At 32.8% G+C, this 25,810-nt stretch overlaps 1 protein-coding gene across 2 annotated transcripts; it reads left to right on the top strand.

Moving 5' to 3' along the window:
• Window positions 1-25,458, top strand: LOC134532101 (CKLF-like MARVEL transmembrane domain-containing protein 4). Of its 2 annotated transcripts, none has more exons than XM_063368404.1 (5): window positions 1-169; window positions 4,533-4,684; window positions 7,780-7,953; window positions 10,117-10,215; window positions 12,733-25,456. In XM_063368404.1, the coding sequence occupies exons 2-5, from the start codon at window positions 4,547-4,549 to the stop codon at window positions 12,868-12,870; spliced, it is 549 nt and encodes a 182-aa protein (XP_063224474.1). In that variant the 5' UTR covers window positions 1-169; window positions 4,533-4,546; the 3' UTR covers window positions 12,871-25,456. The 2 variants fall into 2 exon arrangements, with proteins under 2 accessions (XP_063224474.1, XP_063224463.1); XM_063368393.1 differs by lacking the exon at window positions 1-169 and adding an exon at window positions 1,146-1,257 and having other exon boundaries at window positions 12,733-25,458.
• The last annotated feature ends 352 nt before the right edge of the window (window positions 25,459-25,810 follow it).

Raw genomic sequence — 25,810 nt, 5'->3', positions numbered from 1 at the left:
CCTTTTTTTTGGCCTAGTTTGATTTAATCTTTGAGGGGTGTGTACTTGTGTCATTTTACAGTGTTATTTTTGATTTGTGGTCGCTGTGTGGGACATCGCTGTAGTACTGTGGGGTATCTTGTATGAAAATAAGTTCCTGTATAAAATTTTCTAATCTTTTGGATTGTTGGTAAGATGTTTGACTATATATTTTGAAGGTTTCTTACTTGACATGTGGGAATGTCTATTTACAGTGATGATGGCTATGAGTAATCATTCAGGGATGTCTGTATGGTAATTATGATGTTAGCGGATGGTTTTTAATATGTTTTTACTACTTAATACCCCCATTAATTTGTCTAAAGTTTTCATAAGCCTTCGTGATAAATATAAATATTAGACGTCAAATGTACAACCTTTTTTCAGCAGGATCAATTTGTTTAATTTTACTCTTAATTTGTTATATTTAAAGGGCGCTTTATTATAATACTAAATAAAATTGAGTGTTTAGTTCACTTTACTGCTCATGAGAAATGCAGAAGATAGTTTGAGGGGTTAATAGGTGTAGTAGTTTCAACAATAGCATATAATTTGGATATAAAACATACGTATTGCTAATTGTGGATTTTGGTAATGGATATATAAAAAAATTTTTTTTGTTGCACTTTTTCATTGGAAAACTATGTTAAATACTGTGCTCTGTGGAATGTGAGTGATGAGTATAAAAGACACACCTATCTACCTGCAGTATTTTGCATCTTGATTTTATAATATGTTTGGTAAATTATTTCTTTCATTTTCTAAATACATAAATTCTTTTACTCTCATGTAATTCCTCTTTATTTAATAAATAAATAAATATATATATATATATATTTTTTTTTGCTGCAGGTAGATGGGTCTTGTCTCCATGTCTGCTTTTAACCATTTTGGGATGCATAGTGGTGCGGATTATTGATTAAAGACAAAATGAAAAAAAATTAATTCTATATTAAAATGATTACCTACTCTTTTCCCCACAAATTGCAACAATTGAAAATAGCCCCTTATTAAACATGAAATTCAACATGGCTTCAATAATATCTTTCAATGAACATGCTACTGGTAAATAATTCTGCCTCAGATAATAAAATAAACAATCATCACTTTTTTCTTTTACAGAACTGTCAGAAGAAATTTCAGAAAAAAAAAAAATGATTTATGGGTAATTTTTGGATACCCTTTTCTTTTTGACACTTACCTTCAAAGAATGTGAATTAACCAAAAACATATAATTTGGTATGCGTAATTTATTTGTACCTTATGTATGTGTACTTTATTTTTATTGTGGCACATTGTAATATTACAAGATATTTTTTACTTTAAAATTTTTGGTAAATCTGTATTGTACGGATTAGCGCCAAAAAAAATCGTACAAATATGAAATAACTTTCATTATATGCTATCTTACGTCCTCTTTTCAGAACCGCCTGCGGAGATTAAAAATTCCAATTACTTTTGGAGATATCGCCGTTCTTATTTTGCAATACAAGCCCTATGTAATCATTCAACAGACGCCATTTTATATTTTGCCGTGTGTGCGTGAATGCCTAAATAACAGAAATTTTCCATTAGGTAAGGTTAGTTACATGATAAATACTTCAAAATAAACGGAAATTAAAAATAATATTAATTAATTTTACTTGTATAGTTTTAAGTATTTATAATGTAACTGACCTGACCTAACAAAACGGGACAAAGGTAGATTAGGTCAGGTCAGCTACAGTATAAATACTTTGAAACTGAACGGACATTAAAAATAATAAAATTAATTTTAATGGTTGTTTACTTTTAAAGTATTTATAATGTAGCTGACCTGACCTAACAAACCTGGAAAAAGGATGAACAGTAGGAACTCACGTAATTTTCTTTTTACGTGATGTAGTCGTTCAACTACGTCGCGAAAAAAAAAAAAAAAATCATACTTGTAAACAAGCAACAATGGAGCAACAAGCAACAAAGCATCAGTGCACATCACGAAAATTAAAAAATTCCATATCTCCTAAAGTATTTGGAATTTCTGATCTTCGCCGGGTTTAATGAAAAGAGGAAGTTAAAGAGCACAGAATAAAGGTATTTTCGGATTTTTAAAATTTTTTTTTAAAAAAATCGCCAAAAAATGAATATTAAAAAATTCGGTATCTCCAAAAGTAATTGGAATTTTTAATCTCCGCAGGCGGTTCTGAAAAGAGGACGTAAGATAGCATATAATGAAAGTTATTTCATATTTGTACGATTTTTTTTGGCGCTAATCCGTACAATACAGATTTACCAAATTTTTATGTTTTTGATATTTTTGTTTGGAAACAGAGGTTATATTTTGCATTTATTGCATTTTATCTTGGTCAAGTAAAATCAGTTGTTGATGTGGTATTATTTATTCCATGTGGCTAGCACTAAATTAAGATATTTTGCAATTTATTTAAATTATTTTCTGCTAATCCTTACAAATTTCATTGTAGTTATGTGGTTTTTTTTGTGCAAATTTTTGAGTAAGCTATTTATATTTATTTTCTTTATTTTACTGATTTATTTAACCTAAGTGTCTCATAATAAAACTGTAGAATTTTTGGCGTCTGGGAAATAAGGCAAATAATAAGTAAAGTGAAAGGTGGGTTATATTGTGTCAGCTACATTAATAACACTTAAATTAAAATTTTCCGTATTATTAATGTAGCAGACCTAACATATCCAACCTCTCACTTTAAAAGGCTCCGGAACATTATTTGTAAGTCAAGAATTTTGCAGCTTGAATATGCCATAATTACCAAATAATTTTAATGATTGAGGTGCATAATATTTTGACTTACACTACTTTCCCCAGAATTATTTTCCCAGAAGCTGTTACTCTTTACAATTACCTATTTTACTAAATAATTCAAGTTTTTTTCCCTTTCAACTTGAACAAAAGTAAATTTTCTGTGAATCTAAAGCATATACTTTATTTTATATGGCCAGTCTTTTAAATTTCAGAGTGGTAGAATGATCATCCTGAAATTTTAATTTAGGTTTTTTTTTTTTAAATGCACAATTTGTAGTGGTGTGTTTTATACTGATGTTAAATAGATTCATCTTTGTGAATTTGTTTGATAGAACATAATTGTTTAAAAATTTAATTTAATTCATGGTGCATTACCATGGTAACGTAAGGATTTGTGATGTTTCTGAAAGAGCTGAGGTTATGGTGTTTCTTTTCCTTGTGTTACCATTTGTTTAATTTTCGTGTACATTGTCGTAGATTTCTGTAATTCCTTCTCAAAGGAAGGAATGTAACTAGAAAATCATTAAATTTTCCCATTCCATTATAGATATAGGCCAGTTAGGTCTGGCCAGATATATCTACAATACGTTAGAAGTATTATTAGATTATGGGAAATCTAAAAAAAAAAAATTAATTAATTCTGACTGATTAAAAAAAAGCTCGATAGTTTTAAAGGAAATAAAGAAGAGAAATATAATGCTATTTTATGTTTTATATACAAACAAATAATGGTAAAAAATTCTTAAAATCAAAATTACTTAAGCAGTAAAAGGATTTCTTAAAATTAATAGTAATTTTATAAAGGAAATAAAGTTTGTTAATCAGGGTGTTGGTCACAAATCACTGCCATTTTGCTTCCCGAAGAAGTGGAGCCTTGCGATGGTGGCAGTTTTAACACTGCAATTTGTCTACCTTTTAGATTCTTTTACGTTCTTCATTTATTTCATATTGTGGAGATTTAAAAAAAAAGCAATTTAAACATTTTTACCTTTACTTATAATTCTTTGTTTTTAATTCACCCCTTGATTTCAGTTGTGTTGATAGCCGTTCCAACTATAGAGTTCCTTAGAATCCAGTTATAACCAATAATAGTATCTAGTTACTTAGAAAAATGCCACTTAAATTTATTTATTTTTCCAAAACAGCCCCAACCCACCTTTATAGATAGCTGTTTCTTGAATTGATTCTTCGAACTGGTATTGTGCACACACTTCTGGTTAAAAATGAAAACCATCCATGTGAAATTTTTTTTTAACTTATTTATTTGTAACCAGTAACATACATTACTGGACTACTAAAGTAACTGAAAATCCACTTGGTTTATTTTGTAATTATAAGCATCTTTTATAAAGTAAAACTAGAGTATAGCAGAATTTTTTTAGATCTGTAAAGTCAATATAGAAAACCAGGGAACGTAAATTTCCTTATTATTGCTCTTTTCACTCTTACCAGCTTAGTAAAAATACATTGCTGGGTGCTTACTGGTAAATATTTATGTAAGCTGTATTATTTCTACCGCTATTGCAGAACCAGTTTGTGCTTTGTGTAGACTTATGATAAAAATATAAAACCCTACATGTATAATTTACAAATCTAAGGCAGAAGTGATTCCAAGCGAGGATGAAAAATGGAGAGAAAAATTCTGCCTACTTATCTCTAGAAAAACACAAAAAAATTAAGTCTAGTGTTTAATGCCAGTTGTTAAAGAGTTTCGTAGGACTGGTGGTACATCCTTCAGTGTTGTGGTTTGCAGGCGAGGCAGGAAAGATGATGACTGAACAAGATTTCCCAAATCCTCAGGTCACCACTACGGTGACCACTTCAAACACAACTGTTCAGACCAACATCAGGTTTGATCCCTTGTACATCCGCACCATACCTGGCATCTTGAAAGTCGTGCAGATTGTAAGTACCTACCCGACGTTTCATTTCAGTAGTAGAAAAAAATTCGGTAAATATGTAGTGTAGTGGTATTTGCGAAAAAAAATGTTAAAAATCCAAAAATACTTTCATTATATGCTCTTTCGCTTCCTCTTTTCATTATGTAAACCCGGCGGAGATAAGAAATTCCAAATATTTTAGGAGATAACGCCGTTTTTATTTTGCAATACAAGACCTGTGCTATCATTTGACCGGCACAATTTTTTTTATTTTGTAGTGTGTTCGTGAATGCCTAATTAATTAAAATGGTCGATTAGGTCAGGTCAGTTACATTATAAATACTTTCAAACTAAGCGGACATTAAAAATAATATGAATTAATTTTAATGGTTGTTTAGTTTTAAAGTACATATTTATAATGTAACTGAACTGACCTAACAAACGGGGACAAAGGATGAACAGTAGGAACTGACGTAATTTTTTTTTTTACTTATTACTTGCGCAACAATATCCAAATAACAAATAAAACATTAAAATTTGAAACGTTAAAAACTCACCTAAGTTAGAGGTGGGTAAATAATGGTGAACGCCGCAAGAAAAAAAATTTCATACTCGTAAACAAGAAACAATGTTGCATGCTGCATGAATGCACAGGTATTGAGATGAAAATTAAAAAATGCAATATCTCCTAAAGTATTTGGGATTTCTTATCTCCGCCGGGTTTACTGAAAAGAGGAAGTGAAAGAGCATATATTAAAATTATTTTCGGATTTTTAACATTTTTTTTTTTGCAAATACAGATACTCTACATATTTACCAAAAATTCAAGTAGTTTTTTTTTTCCGATCTAGTTTAATATGTACATAAAATACGTATCTTTTATCATACAAGTGGTTATGCTCCAATCAAAATATTTTTGAAATCAAACCTTTAGTTACCAGGAGGTAGTAAGGCACCCATTGAATGCTGAATGTAACAAACACTTAAATATACACGAAATGTTTTTAAAAATTCAATTCCTTTTAATACTGTACAATTGGTAATAATTTCTGATATATAATTATTAATATATGAGATGATAAAAACATTTTTGACAAAAAATTATACATTTTAAGTGCATCTGTGCTACATGAAGTGCCAATTGTAACAATTCAGTCCTCTGGCTAGCTCTCAATTTGTCTGATTTGCACACACACAAATAAAAACATTTGAAGGATTTGTTGGGTTTGAAAATACTGTTCAAATTTTGTACAGATGTTGATGTAAATTATTACTTATGAAAATTGTCTCAAGAATGACTTTTTTTTATCATTGACCGAAACTTCAAAATAGCACAATGGCAGCCATCTTTCAACCACAACACTGTTCTAGATTATACACATTACATTACAAAAAAAGTTCTTTGCTTCAAGAAAAAAATTCTAACTGCAAATGGCGCCAAAAATTTGTTACTGTTATTAAATACCATGATTTTAAACAATCTCACGGTAGGTATATTTTGTGTGCTAAAACTTTGTTTTCAAACCAGTACAATAGATGGGAGAACATTTTTTTCAATCATTGTACCAATCTTGGTAAAAACAAATCTTCATTGCTTCAGTTTTAGTAATAGAAGTGAAAATTATTTTATCACCACATATAGAAGACACATTGAACTATTAAAAAAAACAATAATTTCACCGTGCTGCAATGTTACTTGTCGCATATTCACAGTTCATCTGTGTTGATAGTAGAGTAGGGTGACCAAATCATAAACTTGAAAAAACGGGACACATCCAAGGAGGGTTTGGGGGCGATACCCTCCAGCTAAAGGGGGTCCGAGGCGCCTCCATCGAGACGTAATCATTGAAACATGCTCTTTTTTGCTAATTGGTGATCTATAAATCTTTTTCAATTTACCTATGAATATGTAATTTAATTTAAATTGTGAGGCATATAATAAATAAAAACAACAATTTTTCAGTGAATACTTATTTATTATAAGTATTATGACATACTTCAAAACATAATCAAACAAGATAACTAAAATTGTTAGTCAAAGTTATGTTAAAAATCTTTAGTATTTTAATTGGGGATATTTTTCTTTCGTTCCAGCCAATTTTAAAACCTCTTTCTTTTCCAATATAAAGTTGTAAAATCTAGAACAGTCCATTTTTAAATTGTAGAGTACCTGCAAGATTGCAGAAAGGATATCCACTCATCTTGTTCCTTTCATCCGTCCATTGAATGTTCATAAGCGAAAAGATTCTTTCAGTATTACCATTATGGGCAGGGATAACACATACTGGCATATCTTCAAAAATTCAACTGTCGAGGAGAGGGGAAGGCGGCCCGTGGAGAGGCACGAAAAAAGTGTATCATAAACCCAACGTAAATACGGGACATTTAGGCGTCCCGGGAGACTTTTTCGGGACCCCGTGTACGATCGTTAAATAACGGGACAATCCCGTTTTTACGGGACGTTTGGTTACCCTATAGTAGAGCTGCAGGGTATTGGTTGTTTTTGGTTCACTTTCAAGTACATAAACCTTAAAACATTAATTATGCTGGGACAGTACGTACTTGTTTTATTGTGAACAAAGTGAATTTCAAAAGTGCTTTATATCCAGATCACCTTTACCTCGATTGTAATACCTAATAATGGCTCATTTTAGAGACGAGTGTACTACTTGGAATAACTATGTAAAGTACATGAACAGAAACCATTTTTGAATTTTTTTTTGTGTCTAAATTCCAAGCTGCCCTATTTCGCCACGTATTTATGCTTGTCATTAATGTTATAATTAGAGACCAGGAAATTTCGCGGATTCTTCTGGCCTCAGGATAGAATTCAAAGTTATAGGTGTGCTCAACCCATGTTTACTTTCCCATTGGTTAATTTCTTAGAGAGAACATTTTTATCCTTGTTATTTGGCACTACCTGATTCGCTTACTTCTCTCCTAGCTGGGCATCATTGGCTCACGGTCGTAGACGGGCGTGTCCAAACAACTACGTGCCAATCATGAACACAGTGCGAGAGTGTGGAGGTTTGCATTCTAGCTTGCGACTAAATGAATCCGCGAAATTTCCGGGTCCCTAGTTATAATGCTTTAAATAAATTATTTTTTTTTTCCTTGTAGGTGTTGAACTTGCTAGGTTTCATCTGCATCACCATATCTCCGTACAGATACCACTCTCGTAATAGCTGGTTCAATACGGTCGCCATGACTGGCTTCTGGTTCACTGGCATCATGTTGGCACTCTACTTGTTCCACATCATAGAGAAGTTCTACAGGATCCCGTGGCTCAAGATTGTGAGTATGGACTGACTTCAGTGTTCGTGGTGTTGTACAGTGTACACTACAACTCACTGTATGCCCTGCTACCAGCTAATAACATTGGGCTAATCTTCTAGAGGTTGCAATTTAATTCAAAGGCTTTCTCAACAAATTTTTTTTTCTTCAATAAAAACAATGTCAAATACATTTCTATTTGTCAGGAAATATAACGTAGGCCTACCTACATTATATAGTATAAAGCGTACGTTGTATAATTGCATACAAGAAATAAAAAAATGAAAATATTGGTACAAAGACTAGCAGAATAACATAAAAAAACATAACCTAACCAACTAGAACAAGAAAAGATCCAACACAATCTTTAGTGTGTCAGTCCCCGGCTCTCCCCAGTTTCACAGAGTATTTTTATGCCATTATGTTTTCCAGTAAGACCGGGTATCAGCTGATTGAATGGTCCAAGGTCATAGTGACTGAATTTTTCATACTTGTATTTTATCATTAATAATCTACCTAATACTATTAAATAAGCAATTATTGTATGTAGATGTATGCATTAGCATCTCGGAAACGGCTCTAACGATTTGGATGAAAATTTGTAGTTTGATTAAGTTATGCTTTTAAAGTTTAGGCATTGAGGTGTCTTTCCCCTAAACTGGACTGGACCAGACATGGCGTTGAATGAATGTAGGCAGGCTAACAGTTTCTTGTCTCTACTGATTGACCATCGCTTCACTATCTGTACATTTCAATTTTAACTAATGATTGTCAAATTGTAAAGCCAATATTTTAATGTATTTTATAAATCATCGTTATTTCCTTTTATGACTAGAAATTATAACATAATGTATTAAAGGATAGTTTTACTATTACAAATTTATGTTTAACACATCAATATGTTTGGTATGAACCCTTTTAAATTAGCTACTTAACTCAAGTTGTAGTTTTAAATTAGATTATCACAACAGATGGCACTCGCATCCAATAGCAATACAGTTTTATTGTGTTAAGTAATCAACATTTATATTAGCTAAGTGTTTCTTTGATTATCTTTGGTTATACGTGTCTTAATTGTTAACCAATGCGTGTACTGTAAATTGCCTAGGAAACCTTTAAAAAAAATGTTTAACTTCAATAAACTTCACGCAGAAAAGACTCATCTCAAAAAATTCTAGAAAAAAATCATCTCAACCATGTTTCTTAAACTACTCCTAGTGAAGACACATTTCAAGAAAAACTTTGATGAAAATCGACCGAATGAGGTTTCTGTTCAAGAAATGCTGCCATTAGCTCGACCCACGCATGCTACAAAAATAAGATACTTACAAAACTTATCTAACATTATAAGTGAAGAAAGATCCCATGTTATAAATGTTCTGAGATCGTAAACGATTGCGTGCGTCACAATGTGTGGCCAGTGAAAGTCCAAAGCGACGTGAGCAACGTCTTGAAGATCTATGACTGCGAGCGTCACATCTTATTGCCACTGAATGTAATGAATAACATGAGCACCAATTAGAACAACAAAGATGTCGAGAGACAAGATGGCGGAGATTTTTAGAAATGAAGTATTTATCAACATATAAATGCGCCATCAGTGCAAATGTACCAAATCACACCTTAGGACCATTTGAAGTTTTGTGTATCCATTGTGGTGCATTGCTTTTTCCTGGGGAATGTGTTTCTAATCGTATAAATATAAATTCTTTTGGTGACTGTTGTTTGCATGGACAAATTTTAATGGAGCCAACAACATTTTCAAATTAATTAGTACGTCTGTTTTTGAAACGTCACCCACATTCAGAAGAATATGGTGGTTTGAGTAAATCAGCTTCCAAGTTTTATAAAGTACTGTTATATGTTTTAGTGGAGTGCCAATGGGAATATGACACTCTGTCTGTGATTATTTTACCTTTATGCCATTAAAAAATATAAGAAACACATATTTACAAGAAGTGTGAAATTGAAAATACAGTTGTTGTTGACTGCATCTCGGTTAGCTGTCATCCAAATGACAATCATTTTGAGTATACGTAGAACAGCACTGCAGACTTTTTAAAGCAACTTGCACCAAAAGACACACACGCCATCAGGTGCAGGTCACGTTGTTGTAGTTTGCTGTGATATTGTTTGGGTGAATGTTGTTTTGGGCGAATCATTGGTGCATGCGTGGCTCCACAGGAATTTTGCTTCTGCGCCCTCTGGACCTTCTTCTACCTGATTGCAGCATCGTTGGCTGCCGATCAGGGCAGATACGACGAAGCTTCTGGGGCGGCAGCGGTAAGTCTGGCGAGTGATGTCCGTGGGTTGTAGAAAATCCATATCTGGGAGGCATATCCTGATGCGTCACCACTTGGGGATACATTGCATGGCTGTAGAAAACTTTGAAATCCATAAAATTTTTAACAATGAGCTAATTTTTCTTGTGTTAAGTACTCAGCCAGAAGAATTGGTTGTTTGTGTTGTATAGAAATTACCCTCTTTTATCGCATAATCGTTGCACGCGCGTAATTGTCGCACCTATATCGACGTCTAAATTTTCTTTTAAAGACGTTTTTAAACGTTATTTCCTTTATCTTATCGTCTGCGTTGCCGCGGTGTACCGCTTATGAACATGTAGCCAGCGCGAGTTGGCATCATTCATGTTTGGTTATGTTGCTTCCCGTATAGAGCGCGTGCACGTAGTCTAATATCGATATCTCGCCGATTGCATGCAGCGCGCGCACTCTGTCGAATGCCGAGTTAACTACAATTGATAACCCGCATTCTTTCGTGGAAAATGTGTACTACAGCAATAGTTACGCGTTAGTTCACGTCGCAAATTCAAGTGGCTTGTGTTCGCGTTACAGTTTGGGTTTTCTATTTAAAGTTTAAGAAAGGTTTTTATTTAATGAAATATTAATATAAATTGTTTGGCGTGCTCTTGTATACTCCACCTTTTTTTTAAAAATAAATGTACTTTCCATGAACGGGTTTTTTTATGAATAACTTTACCAAACAAAATTTTTTTTCCCGTATAATCGTCGCATCCCTACTTTTCAATCTTGATTTTAGAATAAAATGTGTGACGATTATGCGAGAAAACACGGTACCTATAAATTGATTGGAATAATTGTTTAGAGGCCTGTGTGGTCTCAATAATGTGTTTATTATCATAGTTAAGATTATATATTATCAAAATATTTTATTACTAAACCATTATCTGAGCTCTGCTCATCCATTTCAATAGCTTGAGAGAACAGGCATGCTTTCTGGTTATTTCAATGTACATATTTATTTTTTAAATTGTTTGACCAAAGTCCTTTAAGGGTGTGTTTTGCCATTCACCTCATTATTTAATACTTACCTGACCCACTGTTAAACACATGAACTGACTTTTTAAGTGAGTTATCTATCTTCTATAAAATAAATGTTTTTTTTTTTTTTTTTTAAATAGTTTTTGCACAATTAGCAGTCAGTCAAAATGTTAACATTTTTTGGCAAATGTAAGGTGGACTAAATGATCCTGGAATTGAAACTTGAAATATTTTTTTCAGTGCTTCTGACTACTTTATGTTATATGTTGTTTGAATTCCTTTCAGAGAAATCTTATTTTACTTGGAGAGCAAAATATTTGGTTTTTCTGCTCAAAGTTCATTTACTTAAAACCATTGCTAGTTCAAACTCTTTGCCTTGCAAGAATGCACACTTTTTTTCTTCAATATGCTTTTGAGAGAATTCTTGTTTCTGCTGTACTAGGTATTTTTTTAATAGATATCTGATCACACTCTTTAAGATTTTGGTGCATATACAGAAAAACCCTCTTAAGAAAATCCCACTAAATAATTTCCTGCATAATAAATTTAAAACATTTAGCACTGGTTCTTTGCCCTTTTAATTAAATTTTCCTGTTTGACTTATACAGTATAACCCTGTTACAATGTACCTGCTTATAACATATTTCTCAAGTCCCTAAATTTCCCCCATAAGAACAATGTACCTATTTCCTGTTTATACGTTTCATGTATGGTGTATTTTCTACTTATGTTTGCTCTCTTAAACTCAATAAAAAAAAATTAAGAGTTTTTAAAAACCTAACTATTCCAAAACTTATCCCACCTGTGAAGTTTAACATATAAAACTATTTACAATATACATATGTTATTGATTACTATCATTGCTACACCGTAAATGTAGATTGTTCAAATAGGATTGATAGTATGCCAAAACAAAATGTAAGCGTGCTATAAAACTAGCACTAAACATTAGTGCTAACGCTGTGCACTCTATGTATCGATGGCACGTAAAGTTTGCAGTTACGTGTCGGTTGGCACATTTGTCTTAAAACAAAACAAACAAATTCTTCATTTCTGTGCCATTCTGGTTTGTTTTCAGTTTACCAACTATTTTGCAATGGCAAAAAAAAAATGTTTTCTATTGCTAAAAAAAGAGTTGAATTAATTAAATTTGGTAGCTAGGACTCCCGAAAATTCACGTGTTCGAGTGGCAAAGGAATTGGACATAGGCATTTCCACACTAAATGTCACTGTCACGAATCATGAGACAAGTTTTAAAAGTCCATTGGTAAAAGTGTCTAAACAATGACAATTGCTAAATTCATATTTCCTGCGTATGTTTTTTTTCTTTTGCCCACTTGAAAAACGTTACAACAGGGTTCTACTGTAGTGTAAATTTCTAAGTACCCTGAGAATTAACAGGGATTAACTGTATGTTCTTACTGTTAATAAATCTCCTTGTTTTTTTTTGTTTTTTAATGGTTGAATTTTTTTTTAAATGTGGCTTTTTTTTTTATTCTAGTTCTTTGGGTTTGTGGCCATGGTGGCTTACGGCTACGATGCGTTCCTGAAGTTCACCGGCGTGCGCTCGGGCAGCCTGGCCCAGGGCGAGCGTGTCGTGTCCAAGTCCACGAGCACCGTCACGTCCCCGGCGTACTGAGCCGCGCGGCGTCGCGCCGCCGCGGCAACGCACTACATTCCCTCCCCCCCCGCCCGGCTTCTCGTTCGTCTGCACTGCAGCTGTCCTCTCGGGTATCAACCGCGAGCAAGTGGAAGAAGGTCTCGTCGAGACGTTTCGAGAGGACCACGTGATGAGATTTTTACTTTTTGTGACACTTGTCTCGTACTACTGGAAGCAATAATATACAAGATCTGTTTGAATCTGCGCGGTGCTTGCTTATGAGAAGTTTTCACCTTATTGTTTGCGTGCGATGCTTATTTTGTTTTGAATGTATCTATATAAATAAGTGATGTGTAAGCTCTTAAATTTGTCTGGTTCTCGGTTTGGTTCCCAGTTCGTGAAAATCGGTTTTCTGTTTAACCTGCACGCTATTTCCTGTTTAGAGATTAAATTTACAATAAAATACTGAAACTCATTTATAGCAGTAGCAACAACACACAAAAATAAATTGCACGTTACATATAATGGGTAGGCCTTGCTTCCTGCGTTATCAAAGGTCTGTTAAAATAGTAATTTACACTAAAGATTTATTGGTCAAGTTAGTGATGTTTTTTTCAATGGCAAATGTTAGATTTTTTTGTTCTCGTGGAACCAAGGACCGAGATCTGGGACAGACACATCTCTTATAAAAACAATTAAAACTACTGCTTTGCAAAATACATATTATGAAACAGTTTTGACTTGCAGTTCTTTGGGAGATATATTTATAAATAATATTTATCAGGGAAAGTTTTGGAAGTATTTATCTGTAATGTTCAGAGATTGGAAAAACAATATTTTTTTGTTATTAAACTTTATGTACCTTTGTAAACAGTATTTATCATAGCTAAACTGTTACTTGTCAAAGTTTGTTAATAGATCACATATAATTATGATGTGTTATAGATATTGTAATTGTGTTGTACAAATGAGTAGAGCTAATTGCTTTAAATACTAGCAAATTTTTTAAATAGCTAATTTGTTTTTCTTAAATATTTGCCTTTCTCACTAATAATTTCAGTGCATTTTTTATGGTTGATAAGCTTTAAGCTGAAGTTATTTTGTACTTTATCTGTAGCTTGTATATACTAGCAATCTTAGTCAGTATTTATTTGAGAATTGTAATTTTTTGTTATGGACTTTTTTATTGTTTTTGTTTAATTAATTTTTTTTTTCATTGAATTATTTTAAATGATGTAAATCTTTAAGTGATCATCATATATTTGAAATAAAAGTGTTAAGCATTGTTAATGCATTGTCTCGTACCATATTCATAACATAAGTCATAACTGTATGGTTTTCAACAGATTAAGTGATATGATATATACCAGAAAAAAATATTTTTTTTCATTGAAATCTTAATATGTTTATGATTAATATCTAAAAACCATTTGGATAAACTAATTTTTATGTCTAATAAATTGCATAAAGACTTAAGTTTTGTGATGATTCCATTGGTTCTGATTGTATCTTGATACAGAATCTAAGAAAAACACATGGGGAGGTTTGAAGTTAAAGTGAATTGTTTGATTATAAGTGCATGCTAAATTTTAGCTATGCAACTGAAGCTCTAAAAATGGCCAGTGTATTATTCAGTTATTTAGCACTAGTTATGTGTTAGTAGAAAGTATGTTATGCGTACAACTCAACTAGCAGAAATTTTGCATTAGGTAGGTATTTTAAAAATGTAGGTCATTAATTGGGTAATATTTACAAGTGCTTCAGTAACAAAACATTGCATTACCTAATTTTTATTTTTGGTATTTCTTGAGTTAATGCAAATATTGTATCAGTGGTCAGCAGTTAGCATTGTTAGTTCGACAATACATAATGAATAAGACAGTGGTCTTAATTCTGTTACATGGATTATGCTTGTTACTGTTGCTAATTTGGTGTTCTTATGTTTTAATATGAAACACTTTATTTTCTTCCATATTTTTAACACGTGAGATTTGACTATAGTGTGGAAAAATGTACGAGAAGTAAATCTTGTTCAACTGCTGTTAATTCTTCTCTCGTCATCAAGAGTTTAGCTGATACTATTAAGAGTACCATTTTTATATTTAATGATTGTATTGGTTTGCCAGCAGTGCTGCTTCAGTATTTTTTTAATTGATAGAAGTATTATATATATGATCTCTCTCTGTGTGTGTGTGTACACACACACACGCGCATTCATACATGCCTGGGCTTAGAAAATTACATGGCCTGTGATTTCAATTCTATGGCCATCTCTGAGCGAGTTCACAGACATTCAGAACGGCTGATATCAGTAATCATTTAGGATGGTTTTCAGCCAATGTGTATTTTGTTTCCCCCTAAAATATTTTAATGGAAGTTCTGTGAACTCGGAAGCTTAAATCTCATGAAAGTTTGACAACCTGGGAGAATTCCTGCGATATAACCAGAATTAAACTTCCCCCCCCCCCCCCCCCCCTTCAAATGTGGAAGTGATTCTGCAATGTTCAGTTAATCTATAGCACCACAGTGTTTTAGCAGTTGAATGTTTAATAATATAGCCATCTTTTTTTTTTTTTATTTAAAAGGAAACGTGGGTGCATATTCACATTTATAGCTGAAATATTGATTATTGTGTCATTGGTTGTGCGAGGTGTTCAGCTAATGCATATAATCACAGGTAATGTAATACTAAGTATATATCCTAATTTATGAGGAGAAAATTATCTACAACTTAATTAAAAAAAAAACAGATTTTTTTTTTATCTGCTTACACAGTTTATGTACTTTATTTTTATACCAGTTGATACTACCAAGAAGTTATTGTTAGTAAAATTACTAGCAATGTGTTGATTTCAGTATTTTATCATTTCCGATTCCAGTGCAGAGCTTGTCAATCTACTTATCAGTTCGAAGGTTAGTTCTGGATTATTTTTCAAACGTATTCAGTGTACCCAAAAATGATTTATTAAAACATACCTTATTAAGAATGTATGAAACATTTTATTATTTAAGTAGTAAATGGGATTTTGTAATAACTTACAATAAAAAAGGGCATTTTGAAGCATAACAAAAAGCAAACGCTGAAATCTGAAAATTTATTTTAAAACCCTAAGTTCACTACTGGGTAATATGATTGAGGCCAAGTAAGCATGTTCCCAACATTGTTTTAGATTTATTTCAATGTCATGTTGTATGTAACATTTATTTCTATACTAGATTCTGTTCAAAGCTATTTATATATTCTCTTTTATTCTAGGTCAACCATTAATTTGAAGTCACCTGATATTGTGGTATGACGTATGAGTGGTTTCCTGGTCGTGCAAGGTTGACTGGTATTCAAAACCACATGATCTTGTGATAGCGAGGTTCCTTGGTTGTACTCGATTACCTCATATATGAGGTTTCTTGGTACATATTTGAGTTTGCCTGGTAGTCACCTAGTTTGGGAAAGCATCTTCTGGTATTCAAAAGTCAACTAATATTGTGATATGTGTGTGGTTGCCTGATTATAAAGGGTTGCTTTGTTGTATGATGTAACCTGATATGTGAGGTTGCCTGGTATTCGAGGTCTCCTGGTTTTACGTGGTCACCTTGTTATACTAGGCCGCCTGGTATGCAAGGTCACTTGGTATTCGAGGTTGCCTGGTATAATTAGGTCACCTGCTATCACATTATGCAAGGTTGCCTGGTATTTGGAGTCACCTGATTATGTAATGTTGCCTAGTATTCTAGTTTATCTGATATCATGTTACTAGTTTTCCTGGTTGTCGGAGGTTGTCTTGTTACGCATGGTTGCCTGGTGTGCAAGCTAGCATACTTAAGCACTCTTTATTTTTGAACTTAACATTTTAAAACAGATATTCTATAATTATTAATAGTAACTTAAAATTTTATTTCTCTGATTCTAATTGCTAATTGAAGAATACTAAAATGTATTCAAAGTCATGTTTTTTTTTTTTTTTTGGTTTTATGAAGTTTTGAATAAATTATTTTAGCATTTATAGTATAATGGTTTTTACAATAAATGTAAAACTAGCATTGGAAATCAGTATTGTTGATGTGGATAGCTATTTGAAAGTGAGAGAAATTTTTTTAAAATTATTTGTACTGTGCTGAATAATTTATGGGTAGATAAATGAAAATGTTTTAAATAACAAAAAAAAAAAGACAACTTAAAGCAGCATAGTTGAAAAATTACAGAAGTACAGATATTTATGAATTGCATACCATTTTAAAAATAGTTTTAACTAAAACATTAAATTCTTAAGTTAAATTTTTGGTACCTTCTGTGTGTTTGGCATTCTAGTGAACTTAATTTTTTTATATATAAATTTTACTGTGTAAAAGAATTTCTTATATTATGATCTAAGGAGCAATTTGATTGGTGTAAATTTACTAGCTGTACTTAGAGCAAAGGGCAAGAGACATATCAGGTTATCACCAGTCATAGTTATTTCTTAGAGAATGTATTCAGCTTTGCTACTTTTGACATATCAGATGAACGTAAAGAAGACTTTTTTGTGCACCTGTTCAATGAATTGAAGCTTTCATGAGCTGGCCGGTGAAACCAAGCAGATAATTAAAAGTTTTAAAGTACTGTGTATCAATATTTTGTGTAGCTGGAAACAAATCCGTTGAAGGAAACTCTTCTTGGGAAGAATTTTTGTCTGTTCAGTAGTGGTATGCCAATCACTTCCTCAGTCTTAAGCATTTGAAATATTTGATGTAGGAAATGAGTTGAAGAAAAATATTTGACATAGGAAAATTCGGAAATTCAAACACAACCACCTCTAGTGGATGAGGCATGTAATTATTTTACCCTGAAAAAAACTTGTCAGTAATTTTGAGTTTTCCACTAGCTACAATGCTTTCAGAATTTGTTTAGCACTCCAGAAAACATTTGTGACAGATAAATAAATTTATTATTCGGGCAAAATTTTCTTCAAAGCGTAAATATCTGTGTATTTGCTTTTATTTTATTTTAATTCGGGCTCCTGAAATTAATATTCGTATTCAAGGCAACAATTTAAGAATATTTGGATTTGAGAAAAATTGTTTTCGGCCAACCACTGCTTTTGAGCGATTTTTTTAAACTTATTATTTATTTTTTATTTAACCGAATTTTTTTAATATAATTTTTTGAAGCCTAATATTATGTGACTTAATTTAATATGAAGTGGATTTGAAAATTTTGATTGTAGACCATTCCACTTAAGAAATTTGGATAAGATGTTTGTTTTCTCAATTTGTTTTCTGTTTTCTGATGGAGAATTTTGGGTAGTGAAACAGCCGTTTTAAAACGTGTGTATTGAGGAAAATAATTTTGTGGATTTTTGATGTTGAATTGAAAAATGGTGTTTCAGGAATCGTGTTTCGACCTGTAATCTAAATGAAATTTGTGGAAAATTTAAAGTAAGGTATGTTAGTAGTCATAGTAATTAAGTTTTAGGAGAAAGCATTCAAATAAAAATTCAAGAAAAGAATTACAGAATTTCTTCAAAACTAATCTTAGTAGAATTAATGCATATTATCACACATGTTGGTAGCCTTCACATAGCTCATACCAGGCCATGTGTGTTGAATTATTTCAAGATAGGCTTACAATCAGGAATGATTTTTCATAGTTGATGTCAAAAATGTTCAAATTGGGAGAAATGCACTGTGGAATGCCAAATTTGTTCTCGATCTTGTGTCAGTTCCACAAATTTAACAAACCGTGTAAATCTTGGCTTGGAAATGTGACATATTCTTGCTTGTAAGGTATTCAAGGAATTGTTCGTTGCTGCTGCAATGTTCAGTAACTTGACGCATATCTGATGTGTTCTGTAGCGAAGTAAATTTCTTTACTAAATGATGTTTTGTACAACAAAATTAAGTTCTTGGCAGGGATGTGTTAGTTTATAATTTAAAAATTGATCAAGTTACCTATTTGTAAGAGGTCTAAACCTTATTATATCTTACTGGTAAGGGATTTAATAAATCTATTGTTGATACTCAACATGTGCAAAGTGAATAAGAATGGTAAAAAGCCTGCCCAAGATGGAAATGGAGGTAAAGTGATGGTAATAGAAAAATAATTTGCCAGCTCATTGAATAATAATTACTGCCTTATTGCTAATGCTGGCACTTCCATACCAGTGCATTAATGCAATCTAAATTCAAGTGATTTTTTGCTGTTTTTTTTAATAAAAAATAATGTCAATGGTGGCTGTTATAAGAGTATGTTTTGCTGTAAAATTTAAGTACATTTAGAAGTCCTGTGTTCAGTTTCTGCTTTCACACTGTGTACGTTTCAAAACTAACATTGCTTGTACGTCTGTCATGTTGTGTGAAAATGTGGAATTAATGCAGTATATATCCACAGTACACAGTAAAACATGTTACAATGTAACAGTATGTCTAGGTGGATAATTAGTGGAGCTAGACAGATACCGATTTACAATCATTTAATTGGCCAATATTGTCTGATGGATTGTCACAATCGGAATCATGGCCGCCGATATTTCACGCTGATCAGCTACCGTATTTTTCTGCAGAAGGGTAGCCCCTGTGTATGAATCGCACTATATATCTGTCTTCAGTAGAGTCCACAGATACAAGAAAGTTATATTATGCGTCTAAGTTAATTGTTCTTCGGCGCATAAGAAATATGTTACTTTTTATCCTTGGTCCTTTGTCAGCTTTCTGATTTACTACATTATTTACTCTCCCTCTTCCAAACTTTATGACCCATTCTTTTCCTGCGCCACCTAACAAAAGACAACGTAAAATAATGCTATTTTTTATACCAGTGTTTCCCTTCATGTCTATTGCATATATTTTTGTTTACCTAGTCCCTTTCCCGAAGAGAGGAAAGGCATTAAGCTAATCTTTGTCAGTTGCTTCTATAAAAACTAGCATGCTTGCTGGTAATGTATTTTTTTGTAAGCGACTTGTGTTTGATGTAATCAAAATTTTTCGATCATCTTTAGATATTGCATGTTTAAAACTTCACTGTGGTATTTGATAAAAGTACAGTTTATACTTCATACTGCATTTGAAATAAAGGTTTGCAAATAAACCAATTTTTCCTAGTTATGGGTTACATAGATAAACAATGGCAGATATTTACTGTGTTTGGTTTCATTTAAATGTGAATATTGTTCCAAACAGAAAAAAAAATAAAGGAAAAAAATAAAAACAAATGCTATTCTTGCAGCCCATTAGACAATACCAGCGTGATTTTATTTCAGTTAGCAGTGTGGTTGCAAGTAATGTACAGTACAGCTCTATCATTCTAGTCAATGGTTCGACACATTCTTTAATCCAGCACCGATAAAGCAGTTTGCTTTCAGGTCTTCTCAGATGCAGGGTTGGCTGATTTAAACCACAGTTTGAACAAAGTGGTTTTTATATTAAAAACAAAAAAAAAATTTTTAAAAAACAGAATATCATGATATTTTTAATGAAAGTTTAATTCCACTCTAATAAAAAAGTTTGCTCATTAATGTTCGCTGTGATTTACATGAACAAAAAAATATGTACTAATCAAGATATTATCATTTAAAATTATCTGAAAAAGTTTTAAATTATACCCAGCTAAATACTTCTATAAAATTAAATATTGAATTGTAGTCGGTGCAAAAAAAGAATAAATAAATATATTATTAAAAAAAAAATTCATATTCTGTGGGAAATCCCAGACTACTGTAAATCCCCATTTCTGTGAGAGAAACACTCCTGTGGGGAAATATCCTTTGTGGTTAAGTTCCCGTCAGATTTGCAGATTTGCAGTTTTGCAGGACTTCAGATCTTTGATGATATAACTTTTCTGGATCAACATGAGTGGCAGAGAGTGGAATGTTGTGTGGCTTTCATTTGAACATGCTGAGAAACAAAATAACTAATGTATGGTAATAAAAAAAATGCTGGTTTGAACCTAATTAACTTGGTTTAAATAAAAAAATTTGTGTGCTGAATCCTCATGGGATGGAAATGAAACTTCTTGCTTATTATTAGGTATAGAAAACATAATTCTCTTTGGCTGAGGTCAAAGGTAAAAAAAATTGTAAGTATGTGATTGTTAAATAATGTTGTTGCGCAAGTGTGCAAGTATGCTGCGTCATTTCTACCTCTCCCCTGCTGTCTCTTCCTACACAGGTTCCCCCACCACGTACCTAACTATATCTTTCATGTGATCTGATTTTTTGTAACTTTCAAAACTCTCGGCAAAGAAGTTTAACTTAAAAGACCAGGGGTTACTTATAAACCTGCTCAGTAGCTTACGGCTGTTATCCCCGGCTGCCAGGTTGAATTGCTGTGCTGCCCACATTTCTAATTCACTCAGAGTTTATCGCTACTGTCGATTAGCATTTCATTACAGTGTTTTCTGTTTTATTTCAGTCCCCATTTAAAATTTCACAGGTACATTTCCATAAAATTTGTTTAAGATCAACCACTCTCATTTGTCTTTTCTTTTGCCAACAACAGACATTATCAGCTTATTTCAACTTGTTTTAAATAGTACCATTGTAACTGTATGTTCGTATTTATTTGATATTCCTGCCTGTTAAAACTACAATAGAACCCTCTTTAAGAAAAAGCAACTTTTTCCTGGATATTAGGTTTTAAAATCACTGGGCCTACTAATACATTCATTTTTATTCTTTTAAAAAAATTTCGCTGTTTTAAAAGTATAAATTTATATGTACCCTGAAAAACCTCGTAACAGGGCTGCACTGTGTATTGACGTTCAATAATCCGTCGCGGTAGTGTTCCGGCATGTGGCAGATCTAAACAACCTCCTGTGGAGTCATTGTGGAAGTAGACTGCTGTGTTGGGAGAAAATTAAAGTGTTTATCTGATGTAAAGGTTCGGCTTTACTCACCATGGTGAGTTATTATTTTTTGCTAATTTCTGATTTTTACGAAGAAATATTTTAAAAATGTGACTTCAAAAAATTGTATACTTTGCCTAGCTGAAAAGTGTTTGTATAGGTGACTTGCCGGACTTATTTATTTGTTCATTACAAATATCATGTAGCATATATCTTTCAGATAAAAAATTTGCAAACCATGCAGTGCTTGTATTGTGAAACATTTGTAGGGATTGTCCACTAATCAAACTTGGCGACAATGAAAATGTGAACACCGAACATTGGGGTAAAGCCGGACCATAAGTGTATGTTTAAACGGGCACTGTTTATGTTCCATTGCAAAGAGTCTTCACCATTTTTTTGCTGATGTAAATCTGTATGTGTTAAAAAGCAATTATGGCAAAACACAATTCCAAATTTTGGTAGCTTTAGCATTGGTATTTGTTCAAGACCTCATAATGTGCTTGATAAGCTCACAAGAATAGTTAGCAAGGAAAGTGGAAAATCAAAATGTGTCTGTGTGTAGTTGTAAAATAAATGTGTTGTACAGAGAGATATAATTGTAACTAAAGTTAATTTTGATGTATGTATTTAACTTACTAACATCTAAATGTACATATTCTAACGTAATATTTCCAGAGGGACCAGATAGAGCAACGATGTTTGTGTTTTTTTTGTAGCAGTTGATTAGATTGCAGTTTTATACCCATGAAGAATATAAATGTTTGTAGTAGTAAAGTTCTTGCTTCTCTCAAATAATAATGTACATCTTATATAAAACTATTAGGTAAAGTTCAAGGAACATTTTTGTTTTTCAAACTAAGCTGACAACATATACAAATTTTTACATTCATACAATATTGTTGCAAAAAATTTTTCAGTACTTGTGTACCGTACTTGATTTTTTTTAGTGTTGCCAGCTATCCAAAATGCTGTTGCCAAAGCTCTATTGTGTTTGTAATGATAAGCCTTAAAAAAAAGCCTAAAAAAGTTTCAGTAAAGAAATATTGTTATTACCGTATTTACCTGAGAATTCTGCATCTCTGAATATAATGCGACCCCAAACTTTTTGATTGAGAGTCTAGGAGAAATAATGTAGAAATCACAGTTAAAATATAAAATTATGGACAGGAAATCACAGTTAAAAAACAAAGCACTTAATATTAAAAAAAAAATTAAATATGTAATAAAATTTAAATAGTTAAATTTGCCTAGTTGAGTTTGTCACAACACTAAACAATAGTACTATATACATTAACACTTATTTGACATACCTGTTGATATATTAACAGAGTTTGTTATGATGCTGGTAAGAATAATCATTCACTTTGTGTCTGCAATGCTGCTGCTGCTACTGCTGACACTGCCGTTATCTTCGTCTTGCCAGCACAGATCGTCTTACGTGCCATTCATGGCACGGATGGTTTCGTAATTTTACCCAGTCGGTGTCGGATAATAGTCACCCGTAAGCAGCCAATCACTATACTGTGGCCGAAGGTGGTTCTTAAAGGCTTGATTACGACAACGAGAACTTGTAGCTGGCTTGTCATTCCAGCTGGTATAACAACCAAGTCTGTGTTAAAATTATTTATCGTAGTTTTAACCTCAGGTGCCAGATGTGCACGAGATGCATCAAGGACCAACATTATACTTTTCTTCAGAAGTACACCCGGGTGGATATTCCACACCAGTCGTAACCATTCTTGCATTAAATCACTCGTCATCCAGCCTTGTTCTTGACAACGAATGATTACGTCCGGCAGAAATGCTTCTTTGGGAAGAGTTTTCGTTTTTAAGATGGATGTTGGCAGTTTCTTGCCATCTGCCGAAACAGATAACATCACAGTGACTCGCAACTTCTCATTTCCAGTTGTGCGCACGGTGACAGCCATTTACGCCTTTTGTTTCAACGGTACATAATGTTGCTGGGCATGTCAAAATACACTGCCATTTCGTCAGCGTTTCCAATTTGGCTGTACAAATAATTGTGTTGTTTACGCAAACCAATCACATGGTGCCTAAAGTTAATCAATTTCTCTTGTGAAATCTTTTGGCAGTTTTTGCGCTATTCTTGTTCTGCGACGCAAACAAAAACCGCAATGGTGCATCATTCTTAAGCACCAACCAGTACTTGATGGAAGCTAGTCTGCGGAACGTTCAATTCACGGGCAATATCTTTGGCTTTTAATTTTATTATGTCTCGTGAAATTGGAATTCGGTCTCCTCTCTTCTTTACCGCAGGGGTTTCAATATCCGAGAACCGTCCCTTTTGAGGCCTTCTGAATGCTTTCCTCAAACCATTTGCATTCTTGAGATGAAGAAAATGCCCCCTCCAATTACGCACGTTGCTTTCAGTAACGTCATATTTACGAGCAGATTGGCAGTTGGTTTGAATTGCGTGATTTGCCACTGTAATCTTAAAGTTAGCATTGTAACTTCGTCTCAGTCTTAATGACATTTTAAATTGTGATCTCCCACGCGCCTCTACACTATCCATTTTATAAAAAAAAATTTCCCTTTCCTACAATGCAAAACAAAAGTACATACAAGCGACCAAACGACAATCACTTCTAATCATAGAATAAAGAGTAGTGCTTCTAATACTGACCCAAGCGCTGATTAGTAGTGCTGTTACTTCACGCTTTGGCCGCATCACTGGCACCGGCGGTGACCTTGACATAGTTGTCTTGCCGTTTCAAAACATTCTTCCAGCAGCAAAGATACAGGTTTCCGTGTATACTGCGACCCTTACTTTCAGTTTAAGAAGTTTTGACAAAAATCATCGCATTATATTGAGGTAAATACGGTATTTTGTTTTATGGATGATATGGTGTAATGTTAGTTATGGTATAACTCGTTGAGAAGCAAACACATTTGTTAGTTAAGTATTGCTGTTACATTTGCTTGTAAATTATTAATTGGATAAAGAATAATATTTTGAATACTATAATATGAAATCACCTTTAAACCACTCACTATTAAATACTAGGAGAATTATTTAATAATATTTGTGTAATAATTTGGTTATCATTCACTTATTCAAGTTAAAAAAAAATAATTTCATTATGTTCTCAGTTCAGAAATGCAGTTGCTGAAGATACTGTTTATTATGTGGTTTATTTACTTTTAAATTCAGTTTGATAACAGTGTGTCACTATTACCACTACTAACTAGTATGTGAAGTAGAACTTGTGTCTCAATATGTTACATCAATTTGTTTTTGAGTTGTGCTTGAATTAATTAGTTGGCATTCTTAATAAACTAGTGACTTCATTTTTGGAATTTAGTGTCTAAAATTCATGGAGCTGTGAAAGGATTCTGATTCCCAAAATAACTTTGTTGTTTTTTGCTATTGTTTTAACTGAATCTTTGATTACGATGAAACTTAAAATTAAATTTGAAAATAAATTAATTCTTTGGCAGGTATTACAATTACCTAACATTTTTGTATTTTGATTGGTTGCTGGAGTAACAGAAGCATCAACATAATTGAGCTATTATGTCCTATTTACATTGCATGTAGTGCTAGATAACATGTTTGGGTTAAGAATACAGTACGTACTTTGGCAGTTCTGAAATTTAGTTGAGAAAAATAAGAATCACATATTTTTTTTGAATGGACTGTCTTAAGTTTTTTTTTTTTGCTTGATCAATTTCCAATATGTGCATTGTGAAAATGTTATGCTGTCTGCTGTTCCCAAAATAAAGTTCAATATTGGATTTGGTTTCACTGCATTGTTATTCCCAACATCGTTAAAGAGATAAATTGCCAGTATTGCTTTTTTGTAAGTTAACATTAATAGCAACCATAACAATTTGATTAATACAAAATACTTTACATATGACGAAGGCATCTTGGAATTCCCACCAAGTTTCTTATTTCTAGAGACCTGCAAAATTCGTGGATTCATTCGGTGATAGGCTAGAATTCAAACACACATACCTCTTAGATAATTTTGCTATTGGCATACTGTTCATCTGGACGAATCTCAACCAGTTATAAACCCTCAACCAAAGAAGGATCGAATCACAGACAAACCAGCTGAGACGACTTACAAGTCGGCAGCCAATGAACTTGTGTTATTTGCCCGAGTGTACAGGGGTATGTGCAGTCCTGAAGGCCAT

Source organism: Bacillus rossius, chromosome 1 (genome assembly GCF_032445375.1).
Source record: "Bacillus rossius redtenbacheri isolate Brsri chromosome 1, Brsri_v3, whole genome shotgun sequence".
Lineage (NCBI taxonomy): Eukaryota > Metazoa > Arthropoda > Insecta > Phasmatodea > Bacillidae > Bacillus > Bacillus rossius.
This window is presented reverse-complemented; position numbering and strand designations above follow the sequence as displayed.

Bases quoted from the DNA above. Each gene is read 5' to 3' on its own strand.
- LOC134532101 (XM_063368393.1), top strand. From the start codon at position 4,547: ATGATGACTGAACAAGATTTCCCAAATCCTCAGGTCACCACTACGGTG. The intron at 4,685-7,779 runs GTAAGTACCTAC...TTTTCCTTGTAG, and splicing joins TCTTGAAAGTCGTGCAGATT to GTGTTGAACTTGCTAGGTTT. The intron at 7,954-10,116 runs GTGAGTATGGAC...GTGGCTCCACAG, and splicing joins GGATCCCGTGGCTCAAGATT to GAATTTTGCTTCTGCGCCCT.